The 17,264-nt window shown below is 47.0% G+C and overlaps 1 protein-coding gene across 1 annotated transcript in view; it reads left to right on the forward strand.

The window, feature by feature from the left end:
• The window catches only part of MDGA1 (MAM domain containing glycosylphosphatidylinositol anchor 1), a 148,825-nt gene that overhangs the window by 105,563 nt on the left and 25,998 nt on the right, over positions 1 to 17,264 (forward strand). Inside the window, exons 12-14 of the mRNA XM_071428393.1 lie at positions 7,539 to 7,716; positions 8,765 to 8,788; positions 16,162 to 16,314. Of these exons, the coding sequence (XP_071284494.1) occupies positions 7,539 to 7,716; positions 8,765 to 8,788; positions 16,162 to 16,314 (355 nt within the window). The remainder of the gene's footprint in view (positions 1 to 7,538; positions 7,717 to 8,764; positions 8,789 to 16,161; positions 16,315 to 17,264) is intronic.

Below are 17,264 nucleotides of genomic sequence, written 5' to 3' on the forward strand. Positions count from 1 at the left end.
GGAACAAGCACTTACAGTAATTCATGACAGCACCAATTTGGCTTCTCTAGGAAGCCATAAACTGCTGCTCTTGGCACCTAATGAGGATGGGCAGCTGATTGCCTGTGCAAGAGGAAGAGAGAGACTGACTCCCAGCCTCGATGGCTCCAGCTGTCCTCAGAAGCCACTGAAGGTTGCAGTTGCTTCTCTTTCTGGATTTGGGAATGTTTCAGCTGAGAAACTGGGCCTCCTGATAAAGGACAATTCTGTACAAAAAGCTTCCAGAACTCCTCATTTAGACTGAGTAATAGGTTTGGTTTGGGCATCCATCCTTGCTTAATCCCAGGATCTGAACCTGTGTGCTTGGCTGATGAAAAACATAGGCATGAATTTCAGTTCACTGATGTGCTTGTCTGGGAAATGCCAGCTTTGTGCTTGCAATGGGATTATTTGTTCTGGAAACCCCTTAGGAGTTATGGTTATCAAGCAAGGAAAATGAAATAAATCCAGCTTTAAACTTCCCTTAACCCTTTAATTGGTGAGGTTAATGCTAGACATCATTTCCATCCAAGATGGTGATTAACTAACCAAAGAAAATATTCTAATTTATTGTCACAGGCAGAGAAAGTTTGATGGGAGATTATAAAGAAGCATCACAATGACTATCTTCATATCCAAACCAAATGTCTTCCCTACCCAAAACTTACCCAAATAGTTTTTTCCAGAGTAGGCAGGGATCCTCCCTGCAGCTGATACCAGCCAGAGTTCAGAATCCCCTATTAGGATTGTGCTCTTGAAATTTTGTGCAGCTGACAGCAGGCTGGGAGACAATGCCACCTTGGTGAAGGGTTAGGAAGGATTGGAAGAAGGATCTGAAAGATGGAAAACTATTTGAGTGGTTCTGGTGGGATGAAATGCAGTGGTACAAAGGCAGGGTCATAGATGCAGAAGGTGCTGCAGGCTGGAAGCTCATCTTTGGAAAATGAGTGCAGTGCTCAACTGAGTTGACTTCAAGGAGCTGCTGATGAGATGCAGGTGTGAGAAAGGGCAAATGTACTCCTAGATGAAACCAGAGGTACTTCTGGGCAAGGTGGAGAAGTGCCACTACATCCTATATGCAGGCCAGGCACTGATCCAGCAAATGGGATTGTGCAGAAAAACACTGTAGAGTCAATCCTGGAAAGTGAGAGTCTGTGTTACAAGGGAGTCACAGAGTCTTAGCCCAGCAAAGCAAAGGCTGAGAGGTGGTCAGATTCCTGTCTGTTAAACATCAGGGGGTCAAGCAGCAGCGAGGGAAAAGAGCCACTGAAGCTAAAGGACACTGCTGGCACAAGATAACTGGGTGCAAGCTGTGTGTGAATAAATTCAGTCTGGAAATGAGAACATTAGGGCATCCAGGCTCTGGAACAGATGTCCAGGGGAGGAGCAGGCCCAAAAGGAACAAACCACTTTTAAGATAAGATGTGATACATACATAAAATTAATAAGTAGAGGCAGCCCCTCTGGTGGCAGGGGACTGGACCCTGTCAGCCAGGAGTGTGGATCCTTTTCTGTGTCCTAGATTGTAGCCATGTTTTGTAGCCTTCTCTGAACTCTGGGGTTTTATCCCTCTGCCAAAATACAGAGATCAAGCATCCAATTCATAGTGTTCAAAAGGAATGTCAAAGACATCTTCCTCTGCTCTGCCCTGTGGTGCCAAGGTGACATCAAGGATCACAATCTCAATCCACTGCTGTGTGTCAGAGTGAATAGGAAGAAGGGGAAAGGAAGGGCCAGATTTATGGCATATTTTTCCAGCTGTGTGGAACATATTGGAGCCTCATGTTCAAGAGAGTTCCCTAAAATTTCCTGTCCCCTCCTCCCTCCTGACCCTGTTCCTGAGAATTTTTCATTCCACTTTCCCAAGAAATTCTTTCTACCCATGGAACTTACATGCTGAGCTCTCCTTCTCCAGCAATGGAGCAATGGAGAACTGGATAATTTTCTTTCAATCTTTGGTACTATAAACTCCAACACACATAAATTCTGTAATCATATTTACTTTTTTTTTTTTTTTTTAACTTTAAGAAATCCATGGCATCTAAACTCTTTGAGGTTGCCTCTCTGCCCCATATCCTGTAGCTTTGGAGGCAGAGTTGGGGCAGGAATTGAGGACAGGGAATATCTGATGAAGTAGCAGGAGGTTTGGCATTGCAGAGCCCCATGTTCATCCCAGGAGCTGTTACCAGTGCCATAAACAAGCTCAGCCCCTTCCATTACCTTGGGAGTATCTGTCCTGGCTGTCCCATTGTGGTGAGGGCAGTGGTGTGATTGTTTCTGGTGTTTGTGAGCAGCACTCCCTTAGGAAGGGAGCAGCTGTATCTTAGCTGGGCTTTGTTGGGATGAGGTCATTGCAGCCGCAGCCACTGGGGAAATCTGATAAGAGATGATGCCTGCAGCACTCTGGGATAAAGCTGTGTAAGGAAGCCAAGATTCTGTGCAAACAGGTTGAAATGGTACAAATGGGAGGCTCTGTCACACCCTGGGTGGCATTGCCTGTCAGAAGTGCCCTTCTGCTACTCTCACTTCTCCTGGCCCCTTGCTAAAACAGGGATATCCATGTGTGCTGAGAAACTGGGCAGCTTGGCACTGAGCTTTGAAGACCACCTTGATTGCTGGTTGCTTGAGAAGTACAGCCCACCAGCTGCACAGGCAGTTGAAGATTATTTTGTCCAGATTATTGCCCCATGCTTCTTTTCAGACCTTTGTGAGATACCTGTGCTTCCTGCACCACCAGGCTCTCCACAGCACCTAGTCCAGTGGATGTCTGCTTTCCAGAGTGTCCTGACACTACAAATGAGAGAGGAGGAGGAGATTGGGGGAGGTTAGGACACCCCACCTGCACACAAGCCAGAGACAGCATTTATCTGGTGTGCAGAGCTGCACAGGGAGCAAGGAAGAGCCTGTCAGAGGGATGGAGCCTGCGTGCAAGGCTGCTGTGCCACACCAGCCTGCCTTTATCTGCTGCCTTCTCTGCCTTCAGAGAGGCTGGAGAGGCTGCAGAAGGAGCTGGGAGCTGTCCCTGCAGCCCATATCTGCAGTTAGTGAGGCTGGAGAGGGAATGCAGACAGCCATCCCTGTCGCTTTTGTGCTGCAGGAAGGAGCAGCCAGGGGAATTTGAATGAGGCTGAGAAAAAAGAGTGAAAGAGTGAGTGTGTGTGGAAAGGATTTGAATGGAGATATTGGAAAGCAGAGCTGGTGCTTGTGCCCTGAGCTGAGAAGTTGCTGAAGAAGTGGGACAACTAAAGAGAGAGCATCAGGAGTGAATTGCAATGCTGGGAAGCTGGATGCCTGCAAAACAGTTCCTTTGCTCTGGTCAGCTTGTTGAGGGGTCTACCTGATTTTAATGTTCATTTTTCTAGCTGTTATTTGTTAGAAATACCTTTGGGCTTGGTGATGAAACAGATTTTCTTTCTAATTTCTCGTTTCAACAAGCATTAATATGCAATTGTGAGACCACATGCATGGCTTCACAAGCCACACCAGTCTCAGCACAGGTAGATTGTTGTGGTGGTGTAGAGCAGAACCACAACAGTAACTCTTGACAGATGTGTTTATTAATATACTTCAGCTTTATTAAGGCTTCTAGCTGGTACTCATCTGGCATAAACATCATTCAGTCTGAAAACATCATCCTGTTTTTTTTCCTTTAATAGCCTATATAAAGAGAAAATGTGGGTGTGGCAGTGTCATACCTTGAGCCCTATGACAATGCCCCAGCTGAGAATGGAAGCAGGGGCAGGGGTACTGTGGCATCCTGCTTTTATCTCTGAGACTCTTGGTGTGTGTTCCCAGTCCGTGGGCCAGCTTGGCTGGCTACAGTGGGACAAGCACTCTGCAAGCATCACAAGCTGGCTCAAGTGACATGACAGGGGAAAGGGCAGACAGTGCCAACAGGGCAGGTGAGGGTGAGGAATGAGGAAGGGCAGCCCCAGTTTGCAGCTCCCAGAGGTTTGGTGGCTGAGTGCATGTGAGTGAGTTCTCCCCTGATTGCTAATACTGCTTACAGGGACAGGGACAGGTTGCATACACTGCACATGAATACATGCAAACCACATGGAGCTGACTTTGCCCTTTGTAAGGTGTTTCTAGAGAGCCCATTCTGCAAGAACATTCTCACCTCTGCAGCCTGCGTAATATTCACAGCCAGCTGGTAGGAACTGTGGATTTGTTTGGGTTTTTTCCTTTCCCATCCCCTTCCTCAGAGTATTGGGAATGGAAGGAGGTGAAGGCAGAGGCGAGTGTGTGCTTTGCGCAGTGCTCCTGTTCTGGCCCCTGGGCCAGCCTGCTGAGCCTGGTGATGAATGAGCTTGTAGCATGAGCTCCTCCACTGAGGCTTCAGCGTCTCTAATAAGGTGGCCAGTGTTTCCCTGTCCTCTGAGCCAGCCTCTGCTTTATTAATTGCACTGCAGCAATATTAAACTGTAGCACGGGGTCAGCGTGATCCAAGGAGAGATGCTGAGAAGGGGGTGGAAGGGAGAAGATACCAGGATAGCAGAAAACACATGGAGAGGAGACAGGGAAACAGCTGGCAATTGAAGTGGATTGAAAAATGGGTTCCTACTGGACTGATGCATGCAGCTCTGCACAGACCTGCTGCTGGCAGTCATGGACACAGAGCATCATCAAGGAGGGGGTTGCAGAGGCAGACTTTGGCCTTTATGTCTCTGTCTGCTGGACCTGTGCTAGTGACTGTAAGCCAGCACCTGCTCCACATGCACACAGCAAGCAGCTGGCTGGAGCTGCTCCCTTTTCTCCCTTGCACTAATTTCATGCCCTTTAAGCTGTGCTGGCAGCGCACCTGGCTCTTTCTACTGACAGCTGCAGCTAGCTCAGGGCCCATGCTGCTTTTCACAGAGAAGCCAGTCTTTCCAAAGATATCCAGGGCCAGTTCTGTTGTGATGCCAGGACTGTGGAGACTGTAGTAAAGATGTGCAGAGGGCAGTCTTGCTGGCAGCCAGTTTCTGTGTCAGTCCAAGCTGCATATTGGATAGAGACAGGGCATACGCTGGGAGAAGATATAGCTAAAGATATTTGGTGGAGGGAAAAGACCTCTTAAAACTTTACCTCTGAGCACCAGGAGGAGATACATGCTGAGCCTTGGCTGTGCCTTTCCCATTACCTAGTGATCCAGGTCTCTTCTAGAAAGCAGGGAGGTTGCAACCCATAGGAAGCATATGTGCCTTTAATTATTTCTGTTTTGCAGCCAAACCTGGGTGGCAGCCAGTTATTTTTTTGATTACACAAGTCCCTGAGGATAGACTCAGCTAGGGGATCCAGAGCTTTGCAGTGCAGACTGAAGGCTGATCTCTCATTTTGTCCTGGATGAGATGATGTGGGAGAGTATGTGATTTGACCTTGCTCCCAGAAGCCTTAAATACCCAAATTCCACCTAACTCCCAGCTGAGGTGGAATTTGCACTGTCTGAATCTCACCCTCAAGCTTCTCTCTGACTCTCCATTTTGTTTCTCTTCTAAAGGTTATGTCTAGACAAGGGAAATGGCTCCTGACCTCCTCCTATTTGCTGGCTGCCTTCCTAACACCCCAGCAAATGGCAGCCTGTGGGGAGGAGCTGCTGCCAGCCCTCCCAGTCACACTCTGCTCCCCAAAAAGTCCCAGGCTAGAAGCTGTAGCACTCCAGCCTTCTGCTTCTGGCTTCTGACTGCTCCTCTTTTCCCAGATAATTGGGGGCTGGTGCTAATGAGCCCAGCTTAAGTCCCTGCCCCAGGGAGCCAGCTCTGCCACTGCTGGCCAGAGCAATGGTGTGGAGGGCTGGCAGATGGGAGGGCTGAGCAATAGGAACACCAGCTGGGTGAGAACCCAGCTGGCATGTGTGCAGGTAGGGCGTTGTTGATATGAACAGATCCTGGCAGCATCCTGGTGCCTCTGGGAACCACTGCCCTGGTCCTGCCCACTAGGACTGCTCCCTAGGGCAGCACCAAGCTGGGGGAAGGCACCAGAACAGCTCCCAGCTCTCTGCTCCATCTTGCCAGAGGAGGAGGAGGAGAGTGCAGCAAGTAGTTCCTCAAGCAACTTGCACCCTGATGTGTGCAGGTACAAAGGACTCCTTTAGGTGCAATCTGTAAGACAAATGCAGAATTGTTTTTCACTGCGACAACCACATGCAGCCACTGGTTCCCAGGGACCAGTGCCGGCCCCTTCACTTGGGATCAGCTTCCAAACTGTGGATTAAGGAGGTGAGTCAATGAGTCCTGACTGTGTTGGAAATGAATGGGGCTTTGGCACAGAAAGCTCTACAGCAGCAGCCATTTCTTCTGGGTTTGAACTTAGAGTTACATATGTGAGAGCTGGAGACAGGCAGAGCAGGGATAGCATGCACTTGTTTTTGCTAAGCACCAAATCAGCATTGCCCCTTGCCCTGCTTTGATAGTGGCCTTCACTTCTGCTGTGCCCTCGCTCCATCTTCTCAGCCCACTGACACATTTGCTGTAAACCTTCCTCCATGCATTCCGGTTCCAGTAATCCTGCAACTTCAGAGTTAATGATGAACACTAAGACTGCCTGGCAGGAGAACTGCCTTTGCAATGGAAACTTCAGCCTAGAGGACATATCAGAGGCAAGGGAAAGCTTAGTTAACACTGGTCTATCAAAAATCCTGCCAATGGTCTTTTTACCAGCACCAGCATTCCCAGTAATGTGTGTTGCCACAAGGATCCAGGCACTGCGCAGCAACAGGCAGGAAATTGTATCTTCACAATGCAATCCTCGTTCTTGTTCTTTCCCAGCCAAGCAAGCATGACCATGGCAGGGAAGCTTCACTGACATGTAATTCATCATTTTTAGTGGTGGTGATTTTGATAATGATATTTCCTCTGTTTTCTTGAAACTTCCCTGCTGCCTTAGCAAACTGAACAGTGTTCAGCTGGTATGGTTCAGCTAACATAATTCAGCCTCTTCCAATGGGAAACAGAGGAGGGGAGAGCGTGTGAGTGACCCCAGAGAACCATCAACTTGAAATAGACCCCTTGCTCTGCTCTGCAGAGGCTGTCCAAGGGTGGACCCTGTGGAAGGTTTCTGAGGGAGTATGGTAGTAGATTGCTTGGCAGTAGTGAGACACCAAATGAAGTGCCACATGGCCCAGGCAGCAAATGAATGAATTCTGCAGCAGTGATTGTGACCTGAAGGGTATCTTGATGCAATGCCATGCTGTATTTGCACAGGACCTGGGTGCACTAACAGGGGTGAATTGGGTTCATTTTCTCCCTCCTGAGACCATTGCTTCTGCATGAAGTTGCTTCAGGACTCGTAGTTCAAACTGTCCCTACAGTGCCTCCCTTGGAGGACACCAAGGCTTCCCTTCAGGGGAAACTTGGGCTCCTGATCACTGTTCTGTACCAGGGATGACAATTTTCAAACCAATACTGCATGAAGATCTCATGGAACAACTGGGTGTACATCCGTGTAGAAAGAGGAGGAATAGGGTGTTAAATGATGGATACAATTGCTCAGGTTTTCAGTTTCAGGATTTTCATAACACTATGGGTTCTTTTTCTGTGCAGCTGTCTCAGAGAAACACCATCCAGACTTTCATTCCTGTGAAGAAAATGGAGAAAGGCCTGCTGCTGGAGCACATCTTACCCAACCTGAAAGTGCCTCAGAGCTATGAAGTTCGCCTGACGCCCATCACCAGCTTTGGGGCCGGAGACATGGCCGCCCGCATCATCCGGTACATGGAACGTAGGTGTCTCCTCCTCGGTCCTGCCTACGAGGGCAGGCCCCAGCCTCAGGGCATGTGGGCATGCAGAGAGGTGCTCTTCTGTCACCCTTGGGTGGGTCTCTGTGCTCTGAGGAGTTCTGATGGCACAGTGTGATCGCATTCCACTGTATTTTGGATGCTGCCATCAATGCGGAGCACTAGAGATCTCTGAAGGTCAGTCTCCACTCATCCTTCACTCAGCAGCTCTGACTCTCACATCCCTGTGGGCAGGAGATGCCCAAAACCCCAGTCAGGCCATGCTGCAACTCCCTGTGGTACAGTGGCTTAGAATACAAAATAGCCACTGGATGCTGTGTATTAGCCACACTCCTATAAAAGCAAGAGAATTTCGGGACCCTTGTTATTTCCAGAGCTAAATGCATGATTCCTGTCCTAGCTAGTCACTCCTAAAGCTGTAGCTCTGTCCAGTACCTTGAATCCCAGATTATCTCATTGGTATACATTGACCATACTTCTCTTCCCATCATCCCAACAGCTCACAGCTCTCTCTATTCCCACAACTCTATGACTCCTTTGCACTCCAACAGGAGTTTGGACCCTCTATTTCAGCAGAAGGTACAGATCCTTCTCCTGTTATGTTTGCTCGATTTCACACAACCCCCCTGTCCCGTGGACTGACAGTGTGTCTGGTGTCCCCAGCGTACCAGTCCTGTCACTCTTCCACAGTGCATCAAAGTGCTTTGATGTCCCCCTTAGATACCAAGCTTTGGTATCTAAGTGGGTGCTATCCCCCTGAATGCTCCAGAAGGAAACTACTTGGGTTGCCAGAAAGGTTTTCCTATAATCCCAGGATCACCCCTTAGGTGGGGTTTTCTTAAGGTCTCTTGCTGCTTGGATCAGTGTCCACATCTTTTTCCATCACCAAAACAGGCACCAGGCATTGCTTTCTCACAGGATGCTGCCAGGAGACTTGTGCATTTGTGACCTTTCTTGATGTGTTTATTTTATTTTCAGACTCTGATTATGATTTGTGCTTTTGTTTTGACTTGTTTTTCTATTTTTTTCCAGCAATCAACTATCCCAATCCAACAGGTAAGCAACAAGACCTTTGTGCTAATGCTTTGAATGTAATGTACTTTAGTAGAGTGCTCCAGCAGATCAGGCAAGACAGGCAGCTGGAATACACAGCTGACTTTGTCAAATCTTTTTTCCCCAGAAGAGGATAAAATTGTATACACTAAATCTTCCAGTAAATATTGCCATTTGTTCTACCTTGAGTTATTGCCAGGAGATTTATGCCAGGGATATGCCTCTCACTCACCTGATATCTTTGTGATGGGGCAGACTGTGATCTTGAACAGCCACTCCCATGCCCCAGCACGAGCAATCTACTTCCAGTAAGCAGGTTACTAAATGTTCCCCAAAATATCTGTGTTTAGGAATATTCCCCATCCTCTTCTGACCAGGAATGATACCACTTGATATCTCTGCAGGCTTGTATGGAGCAGTCTCCAGCTCAGATCTGTCTCTTCTTGCAAACTCTTTGAGCACAGTCCCCTTCTTCCTCCCCTTCAGTGTCATCACTGTTAACTTGCTTTTTTACCTTCTGGTTATTCTTGGCAAGATGCAAGCCCCTCTCTACTGAGCATCCAGAGTTCCCATTGATTTCAAGAGCTGAATACACAATGTCTAAGAATGATGTTCTTTAACAGCAACATGACAGTGCCCATTGAGCATAAAAGAGGAATTCTAGCTTGCTGTAAGTGGTGGGAGAATGATCCCCAGGGGGTGCAACAAGGTCCCTTCACTTTGATTATAGGATGTAAGCCCAGGCAAAGCTCTTGGGCAGAGATGGGCGGACTACTTGCTAGCGCTCCATGGAGAGCATGGGGCTGTTTCTCCATTTCCAGCTGCTGAGTCAGTATTCAGTAGTTTTATGTATTACTCTGTGTATACAGAGTAATTACTCTGTGTAGGTAAGTACTGCTACTGCACTGCAGGGTACCAGCAGAGAGGAGAAGCCAGGATTAGGTGATGGCAGAATAGGGAGTTCTCTTGTTAAGGCAGCCACGAGGAGTTAATTCCTGCACGTTCTTGAGGATGGTTTGATGAACCATACTCTGCCTGAGAGTAGGAGTTTCTTACAGAGTCAGAGAGGTTTTGTGGCTCTAATTCCTGATTCCATTTGTTTTCTTTTCCTCACTTCCTGATTTACTTTAAATATTCTCTGTAGAAGACTCACTGGGAAACACGGAGCATATTGCCAGGGACCTACTCTAGAATGTGTCTTTCAGTACTTGCTGGAGGAGGCAAGTATCCCAGCCCACAGGTGGAAGTGACAAAGTCTGGCTTTTTGCCACTTGCTTTTACACTGCATAAATCACTGGTAAACCCAGAGCAACTTCAGTCCTAATTGTGTCAGTCTCTTGGGGTCTTTGTAAATTGAGCCTTCAGATTGCCTGCCTGGGGTATCTTTGGCAGCCTTATTGAGTCCAGAACAACTGCAGGAAATTTGCCTGTGGTGGAACACAACTCAGCCACTTGTGTTTTTCATGCAGTAAACCCAACACTTAGAATTTCCTCTTGATATAAATTGCCCAGCCTCTGGTGGCTGTTGGGACCTCTGGGCCACCTCTTGCCCATGTGTTCACACCTTGAGACTGACTGCCTAAAATCAGACCTACCACACTTGCTTTCAGATATGCCCTTTCCTTTCAGACCTGCTGCCAGTGAAATATGAGCTCAAAAGCTTTTTGCTCTTTCTTTGGACCACAGCTGAGTTCCCCAGATCTTCATCCCAAAAACACAGAAATCCCTCCTGCTACCTCTTCTTTTCATACTTCCCCTGCTACGGTCACTCCCAGGGGAAAGTTCACACTAGGCTGCTGAGCCAAATTCTGGGAGCAAACATTGAAAGCTCTGGAGTGAAAGGCAAAGATTAGATGATTAATGTCTCTGGCAGACTGATCCAAGGGCATGCACAATGGTGATTAATTTACAAACTCTGAGAGTCACTTAATACAATTACTTCTTCATGCATTTTCTCTCTCAGCCTAATAAGATGTTAATAACATTGGGGCAGGCATGCGTGTGGCATGGTTACAGAGCCAGGTATTGGGTTAGAAAGGAAAAGCAAAGGAAGAAAGAGGAAGTGAACAAAAGACGTTGGGAATTGCAAGTATTTAGAGGTTATCAGTAGGACTGGCTCTTAAAAATCAGAAAATCTGGTTCTAAAAAGCAGAATTTGTATTTTAAAAACTGCCTAAGAATTATCTGAATTCTAAGATTTTACCTTAAAGTTCTCTTAGAATAAATGATTGTTTTAATGTCATGACCACATTCCAGTGCTGGGGAATCTGCTCTGTCCTTACCTCCTCTGCAATTTTATTTAGATATAATGTTTGCTTTCTATGGAGTGCTGCCCCAAAAGCCATTCCAGCTCCTCCTCCCTGGTGGGTTTCGGTTTCCCTTGTTTTGTCAGATGTAACCTTATAACCTTGATGATGATGTCATTAAGTATATGGGATTGCTGGTTTATTTTTTGGTTGGCCAACCTGATTTGCCCTTTCAGAGCAGCAACACTATTTCTCACATAGCTGCAGTCTCGATGTGTGTGGTGCTAAACCCATGATTTTGGGACCATGGGCAAGTACAGTGGGTGGTGATCCATGGCAGATGTTGGTTGTTGCAGATTAGTCTGGCTTGTTGCTTACCATCTATTTCTGTTGTCTAGTCTCTGATAATGCTCAGAGTCCAGAAGAATCCAAGTTTGTTCAGGTGAGAACACGTGGGAATGAGATGTCAGCCTGTGTTTAGAGTTGGATTACTCGAGTTTGTGCCCATTCTTCAAGAATGTTTTGTAATGCAAAGGTTTAAAGAGGTGACAGTTCCTTGTATCTTGGTGGCAAATAGGATGACTTAACCAGTTACAGCATTGTGAAGCTGTCTCCCATTATTGGTTATAAAATCCCTAGAAAATTGCAATGGGAGAGACTGTTAAATATTCTTTCTTAGATCATTACATACTTTGAGGTCTCAATATAGTTCTCATTGTCTTCAGTTTCTAGATGGGGAAACTGATGTCCATAAAATGATAGCCTGTGGGTCACACAGCAGGTCTGCAATAGAGCTGGGGCTCGGAGCATGGTCCTTTATGCCCCAAACCAGTGCCAGTTGTCACACCACAGCTAAATGATGAAGGCAATTTTATTCAAGTGCACTCCAACTGCTATTCACCCATAGTCTGCAGCTAGAATAGGAGTATTATTTTTTGCATTCATCTGGCAGCCAGAATTTCAGAACCAGGGACGGCTTTCCCCTAAGGACTTGAAAGGAAAACCTCCATTATGTTTCTCAGGAAGGCAAAGCAACAAGAAATGCTAATAGCCACAGTAGAGAGTTTCTCCCCTGGGAATGCTTGAAGGTGTCTGTAACTGAGAGCAAACATCTCTGCACTCTGAGCTGCCACCACTGAAAAGCCTGCCAAGGAAATTTGTGTGGTGAAGACAGCACTAAGTCCAGCTTTTGAGGAGCCAGCTCCCCTGCCACCTCCACCTTACTTGTTACAGTCCAGAGAGCAACTTCTGTGTTCAGTATTTGAATCCATTGCTTAAATTTTAAACAGGAAGCTTCCTTTACTCCTTGAAGATTATCCAGGATCCCTGGCAAATGGCAAAAGTCTTCAAGAAGGTTTGCATCACACAGTCAAGGTCAAAAGTCAGATCACCTCTGTGGTCTCTGAGGTACAGCAAGTGATATAAAGATTTTTTTCTTGGCTGGATCTGCCAGGTTTTTCCTGGTGAACCTTGTTGATAACCACCAAGAGGTGACATGCTGGCAGTGTCCCAAACCACACTGAACACTTCCTAGTTATTCATGGCACCTCCATTGTAGCTCAGAGAAACCACAGAGCTTTGCTTTCCTGTGGCTTGTTTTACGCCAAAGGACCAGGAGTCAGAGCACTTGGGTTCTGTTTCCAGCTTAGCCACTGCCTGCTGTGACCTTAAATGTGTCTCTCTATACTTTGTGCATCTATTTCCCCCCATGTAATGCAGAAGATACGTAGAAAGAGGCATTGCTATGCTACAGAGAAATTAAGAAGCCTTTTTCATTAGTTGTTGCAAAGTGCTTGAGCTCCCAAGCTAAGCAGAAGGCGATGTGCTGGAGGTTCAAATTCCTGCCCAGCAAGTGCTGTTGCACATAAGATGGATCATGTTGTTGATTAAGCATTGCTTGATCTGTGGTGCACGGGACCCTGCTCTATTTTATGTGGGCTGCTAGAAGCATTGCCTTCTGGAAGGAGCTGCATTGGAGTGAGAAGATAAAATGCCCTCAGGGCCCTATTTGGATGTTAAAAGAGCAATCTATAGACTTATGAGTCAGCTTCTCTGAGCAATCTCATCCCATGAGTGTGCCTTCTTAAAAATGAAGGCACAGTAGTCCACCACAGTCCACAGGCTGGCCCAACCAGGCCTTGGGACTAAGTTTGGAATGCTGTCCTCAGGTCCTCTTGTCTTACACAACTCCCTCTGATACCCACCTGAGCTTGTGCTTTCGCCTTAATCTGCCTTTCCTTTGATTTCTGTGCCTGCTCATTTGTGGTTTGTTCTCTCTCAATCAGTTGCCTGGCTGACCTCTGTGTTGCAGCTTCCAACTCTGCTTTCCACCTGATATTCCCTGTTAAGGTAATTCTGTGTTGGAGAACGATGTCATCTTTCTTTGGAAGTCCGTGTTCTCAGCAGGGTCAGAGGCAAACTGCCCTGGAGTTTTGCAAAAGGACAGTCATTGTGGATCCTGCTGTGTGAGATAATGCCATTCTGAGAGAAAATGTGTCTCTTGTAACTGCAGCTGGCAACCCATGAGCTGGAGTCATGCAGATGTTTTTGGTGCAGTGGAGAGAAACAAGGGCTATTACACCACACAGCAACATCAGCAAGCTTGTGGGCTCCAGCGTCTCCTTTGAGGACTACTGGGGCTCTGGTACAGCCAGGAACTCCCTTCTCTCAGCCAAAACAGCTGAGGAAGGACCCTTAGGAGCTGCCTTCTGACTCTTTTCTCCTTCCATCTCTTTGTTCTGGGGATGAAAGAGGCCCCCACATAGTTAGCCTGTTTCAGACCCAGCAAGCATCTGCCCTGTCCTCTGCTCCCTTCTCCTTCAGCTCCAGATGCCATTCGGCCCCCTGTGTTAGGCAATGCAGAGCAATGGCTAATTTGGATTTGGATGCTAATTAGAAATGAGCAGATTGAGTGGAAAGCACTTAGCCAGGGTTAATCAGCAGTTAAACCAGCCCAGACAAGCTCCCGATGGCTGTGCTCAGCCCAAAGGAGTGGGCATGCAGCGTTTCCTGCTGAGATTACTGAAAACCCAGCTGCCCTGGTCTGTGAAACAGGCCCTTGGCTTGCCTCACAGTGCCCAACCTATGCTGGCAAAGACATTTCTGCTGGTTACCTCAGGAGGCTGCATCCTCTTTTCTCACTGCTTTGATGGGATGCTGGAAAGAGACAGGCAAGAAAGGGGAACCCAGTTCCCTACCCCAGGGGTGTGCAGACCTTTGATGTCCATTTGGATTACAGTCATTTTCATTTCCAAGTGGGAGGGGATGGGGAGGATGCTAGCCACCAGAAGATGCAGCATCTCAGAGTCAAGATTCTGTTCATTTCTTGGGTAGTCTCTTTTCTCTGGTACAAGAGAACAGATTTTGTTGTGTATGGTAGATGTATGAAGCTCCTGCCATCACATTGTGCTGCTTCTGGATCTTTTGGCCCTGGCATTACAGAAAACTTCCCTTGTGTGTCCCATCCTTGGCACCCATCCCATAGGTTAAGGACCCTGCTCTGTCCTACATGTCCTGCCAGAGCCATGCATGCTAGGAGAAAAAGCCTCCTGCCCAGGAGCCAGAGCAAGGCATCACTGAAGATACAAGAATGCAGGAGCCCCAGGAGGCATTTGGGCTTCTCTTCATCTAGGCACAATAAATAATAGTGAGAGGTAAACCCCCAGAAGTTGAGTCTTGCATCAGCATGCCACGGATGAGGTTCCTAGCACATTCCAAGCCCTCATGGAGAGCCTTGTTTTCCTTTGTGTATGTGTTCTTTCATGGCTTTAACTTTCCATTTCATAGCACACCTCCTTGCTCTTACTTAAAAGCAGCAATTAAAGATATCTGTGCTTGCCATATCTACATCACTCACAAGGTCCAAGATCCCACTTCCAGTTCATTCTCCAGCTCTGGTTTCTGCCCAGGGACCTTTCAAAACACACAGCAGTTTTCACATTGGTTTTTGGACCTGTTTTCTCTTTCTTTTTTGCCTGTTTTATCCATCCCTCTCCTATTGTGTCAGCAGTATAAAGCAGGTTCTTGACCTTTGCTTTTGTGACACAAAACTACCTTTTTAACACAAAGGTTACAATCTTCAGCCTGGTCATGTCCAATTCATTCCAATCTCTGCAAGTCCATATTGGGTTATGTCTATGCACGAGATTTTTCATCTGTCTTACAATATTGCTGTAGGGTGTAAAAGTCTTGTGGTAGCAATAAAAGTGAGCCCTATTGCACATATGGTTGATCCTACATAAAAATCTCTTACCTACGTGTTTTATTTTGTTAGGGGAACCAGCATAAGCTGCAAAATCAAATGTGCTTTTTAGCTGGTGTAAATTAGATGTACTCTGGCTAAATGACACGTTTGTCGTGCTGAGCTGACCTCTTCTCCACAGCTGATTTTTTTTCATGTGTGTCATAGTTTAGTTAAATATATAGCCTGAAGGGGGGTCATCTGCTGCTACTTTTTCCTCTCTCCTGGGGAAATTATTCTACCATCAAGTTGTTCTGATATAAAAGGCCTTGTAGCCAGTTTGCCTTTGGTGATCTTTTTACCTTCCTCTATATTTGCCCCTTCAGATCTCTCTGAGAATCTCTTTAGCCATAATAGCTTTTTTCCATTTTGTCAGACCATCACATTTATCAGCCTGGATTAACACTTCTGTAGTAACACTGATCACTGGTGTATTATGGGTAGTGATAGGAAAAGGGGGAACATTTTTAAATAAAAGAGGGGACATTTAGATTAGATTTGAAGAGTAAATTCCATACTCAGAGAATGGTGAGGCACTGGAACAGGCTGCCCAGAGATGTTATGGGTGCCCCATCTGTAGAAGTGTTTTAGGTCAGGTTGGATGGGGCCCTGGGCAACCTGGTCTAGTGAATGGAATCCCTGCCCATGGCAATGGGTTTGGAACTGAATGGACTTTGAGACTGCTTCCAACTCAACCCATTCTGTGATTTCTATGATTTCTGTGATTGCCTTCCTTTTCAGCCTCCTCCTGAGGCCAGGGGCTGCCCATCTGCCCCTGGCTTGACACAGAGCCTCAGTGGTGGCACAGCACTGCTGTGAGCACCCAGGCAGCTTGGGGAGGGTGTTGGAAAAGCAGCAGCTGAGCAGCCCTTCCCTTCCCATCCCCACAGATAACACCTGCCGCTTTGAGGACGAGAAGATCTGCGGCTTCGTGCAGGACAAGATGGACAACTTTGACTGGACGCGGCAGAACGCCCTGACGCAGAACCCCAAGCGCACCGTCAACACGGGGCCCCCCACGGACATCAGCGGCACCCCAGAGGGTCAGCACACGTCTGGGTTTCCTTTGCCTTGGCAGCGAGGGGAGGTGCACACCATCTCCTGCCAGGAGCCTTACAGCTCTGGGAGAAAGCTGGTCTGCTTTCTACTTCACATGGGGTGCAGGGAGCAGGCAGTTAATTTGCATGTTGCTGATTGGAATTAAACACACAATTAAAACACCGACAACTTTGTTGAAGGGAAGAGTGTGAGCATTAGTTCTTGTTGTCAGCTAATTGCCTGATGCCTAATGCTCTTGCACTGTTTGATGCTTGTTTTGAAGAAAAAAATGGATAAACAACTAGGAGAATATCTCTAACACCTAGAAATGGCCCTGTAGGTTTTAGCGAGCTGTTTCCTCAAAGAAATTTTCAGGGATACAAACAGATCTCCTTAGTACCAAGCACAGAAGCATGAGAGCCCAGACAGGAGCTGCCTGTGGGCAGGAGGAAGCCTCACCTATAGCTGGAGGAAACTGATGTTATGTATTGCTCACCCTAGCTGTGTATGGAGCACATGCTCCCAGTTTAAGTGGATACTATGTCCCTCTCTCTGTAATAAGAAAAGTAAATTTATATGCAAACACGTATCTTTGAATTCAGAAAAAAATGGGAAACGTCCAATGGCCTGCTAAGGAAATGGTTTCTCCCATTAGTGTTCAGTACACCCAACCTGACTGAGCATTGAAAATGATGTTAACAAATTAAATGGCTAATCTCTTCCTCCCTGGGCTGTTAACAATTGCTTTGGTATTGTTCTCTTTAGACAATAAAATTGTTCAGGCTAGATGTACCAAACTGTCTCTCCCTCTACTTGAGGCAGAGAAATTAGTCTGGAATGGTTTCTCTTTCTGGTATTCTCCTTGCACAGTGCAGCCAGCTCTGGGGCTCTTTGTCCACCCAGACAGATGTGCAGAGGTTCACCTGCTACGTGTGCCCACAGCAGGTCTGCAGAT

Source organism: Agelaius tricolor, unplaced genomic scaffold, assembly GCF_023055355.1.
Source record: "Agelaius tricolor isolate 1412-34295 unplaced genomic scaffold, bAgeTri1.0.p SCAF_1, whole genome shotgun sequence".
Taxonomy (NCBI): Eukaryota; Metazoa; Chordata; class Aves; order Passeriformes; family Icteridae; genus Agelaius; species Agelaius tricolor.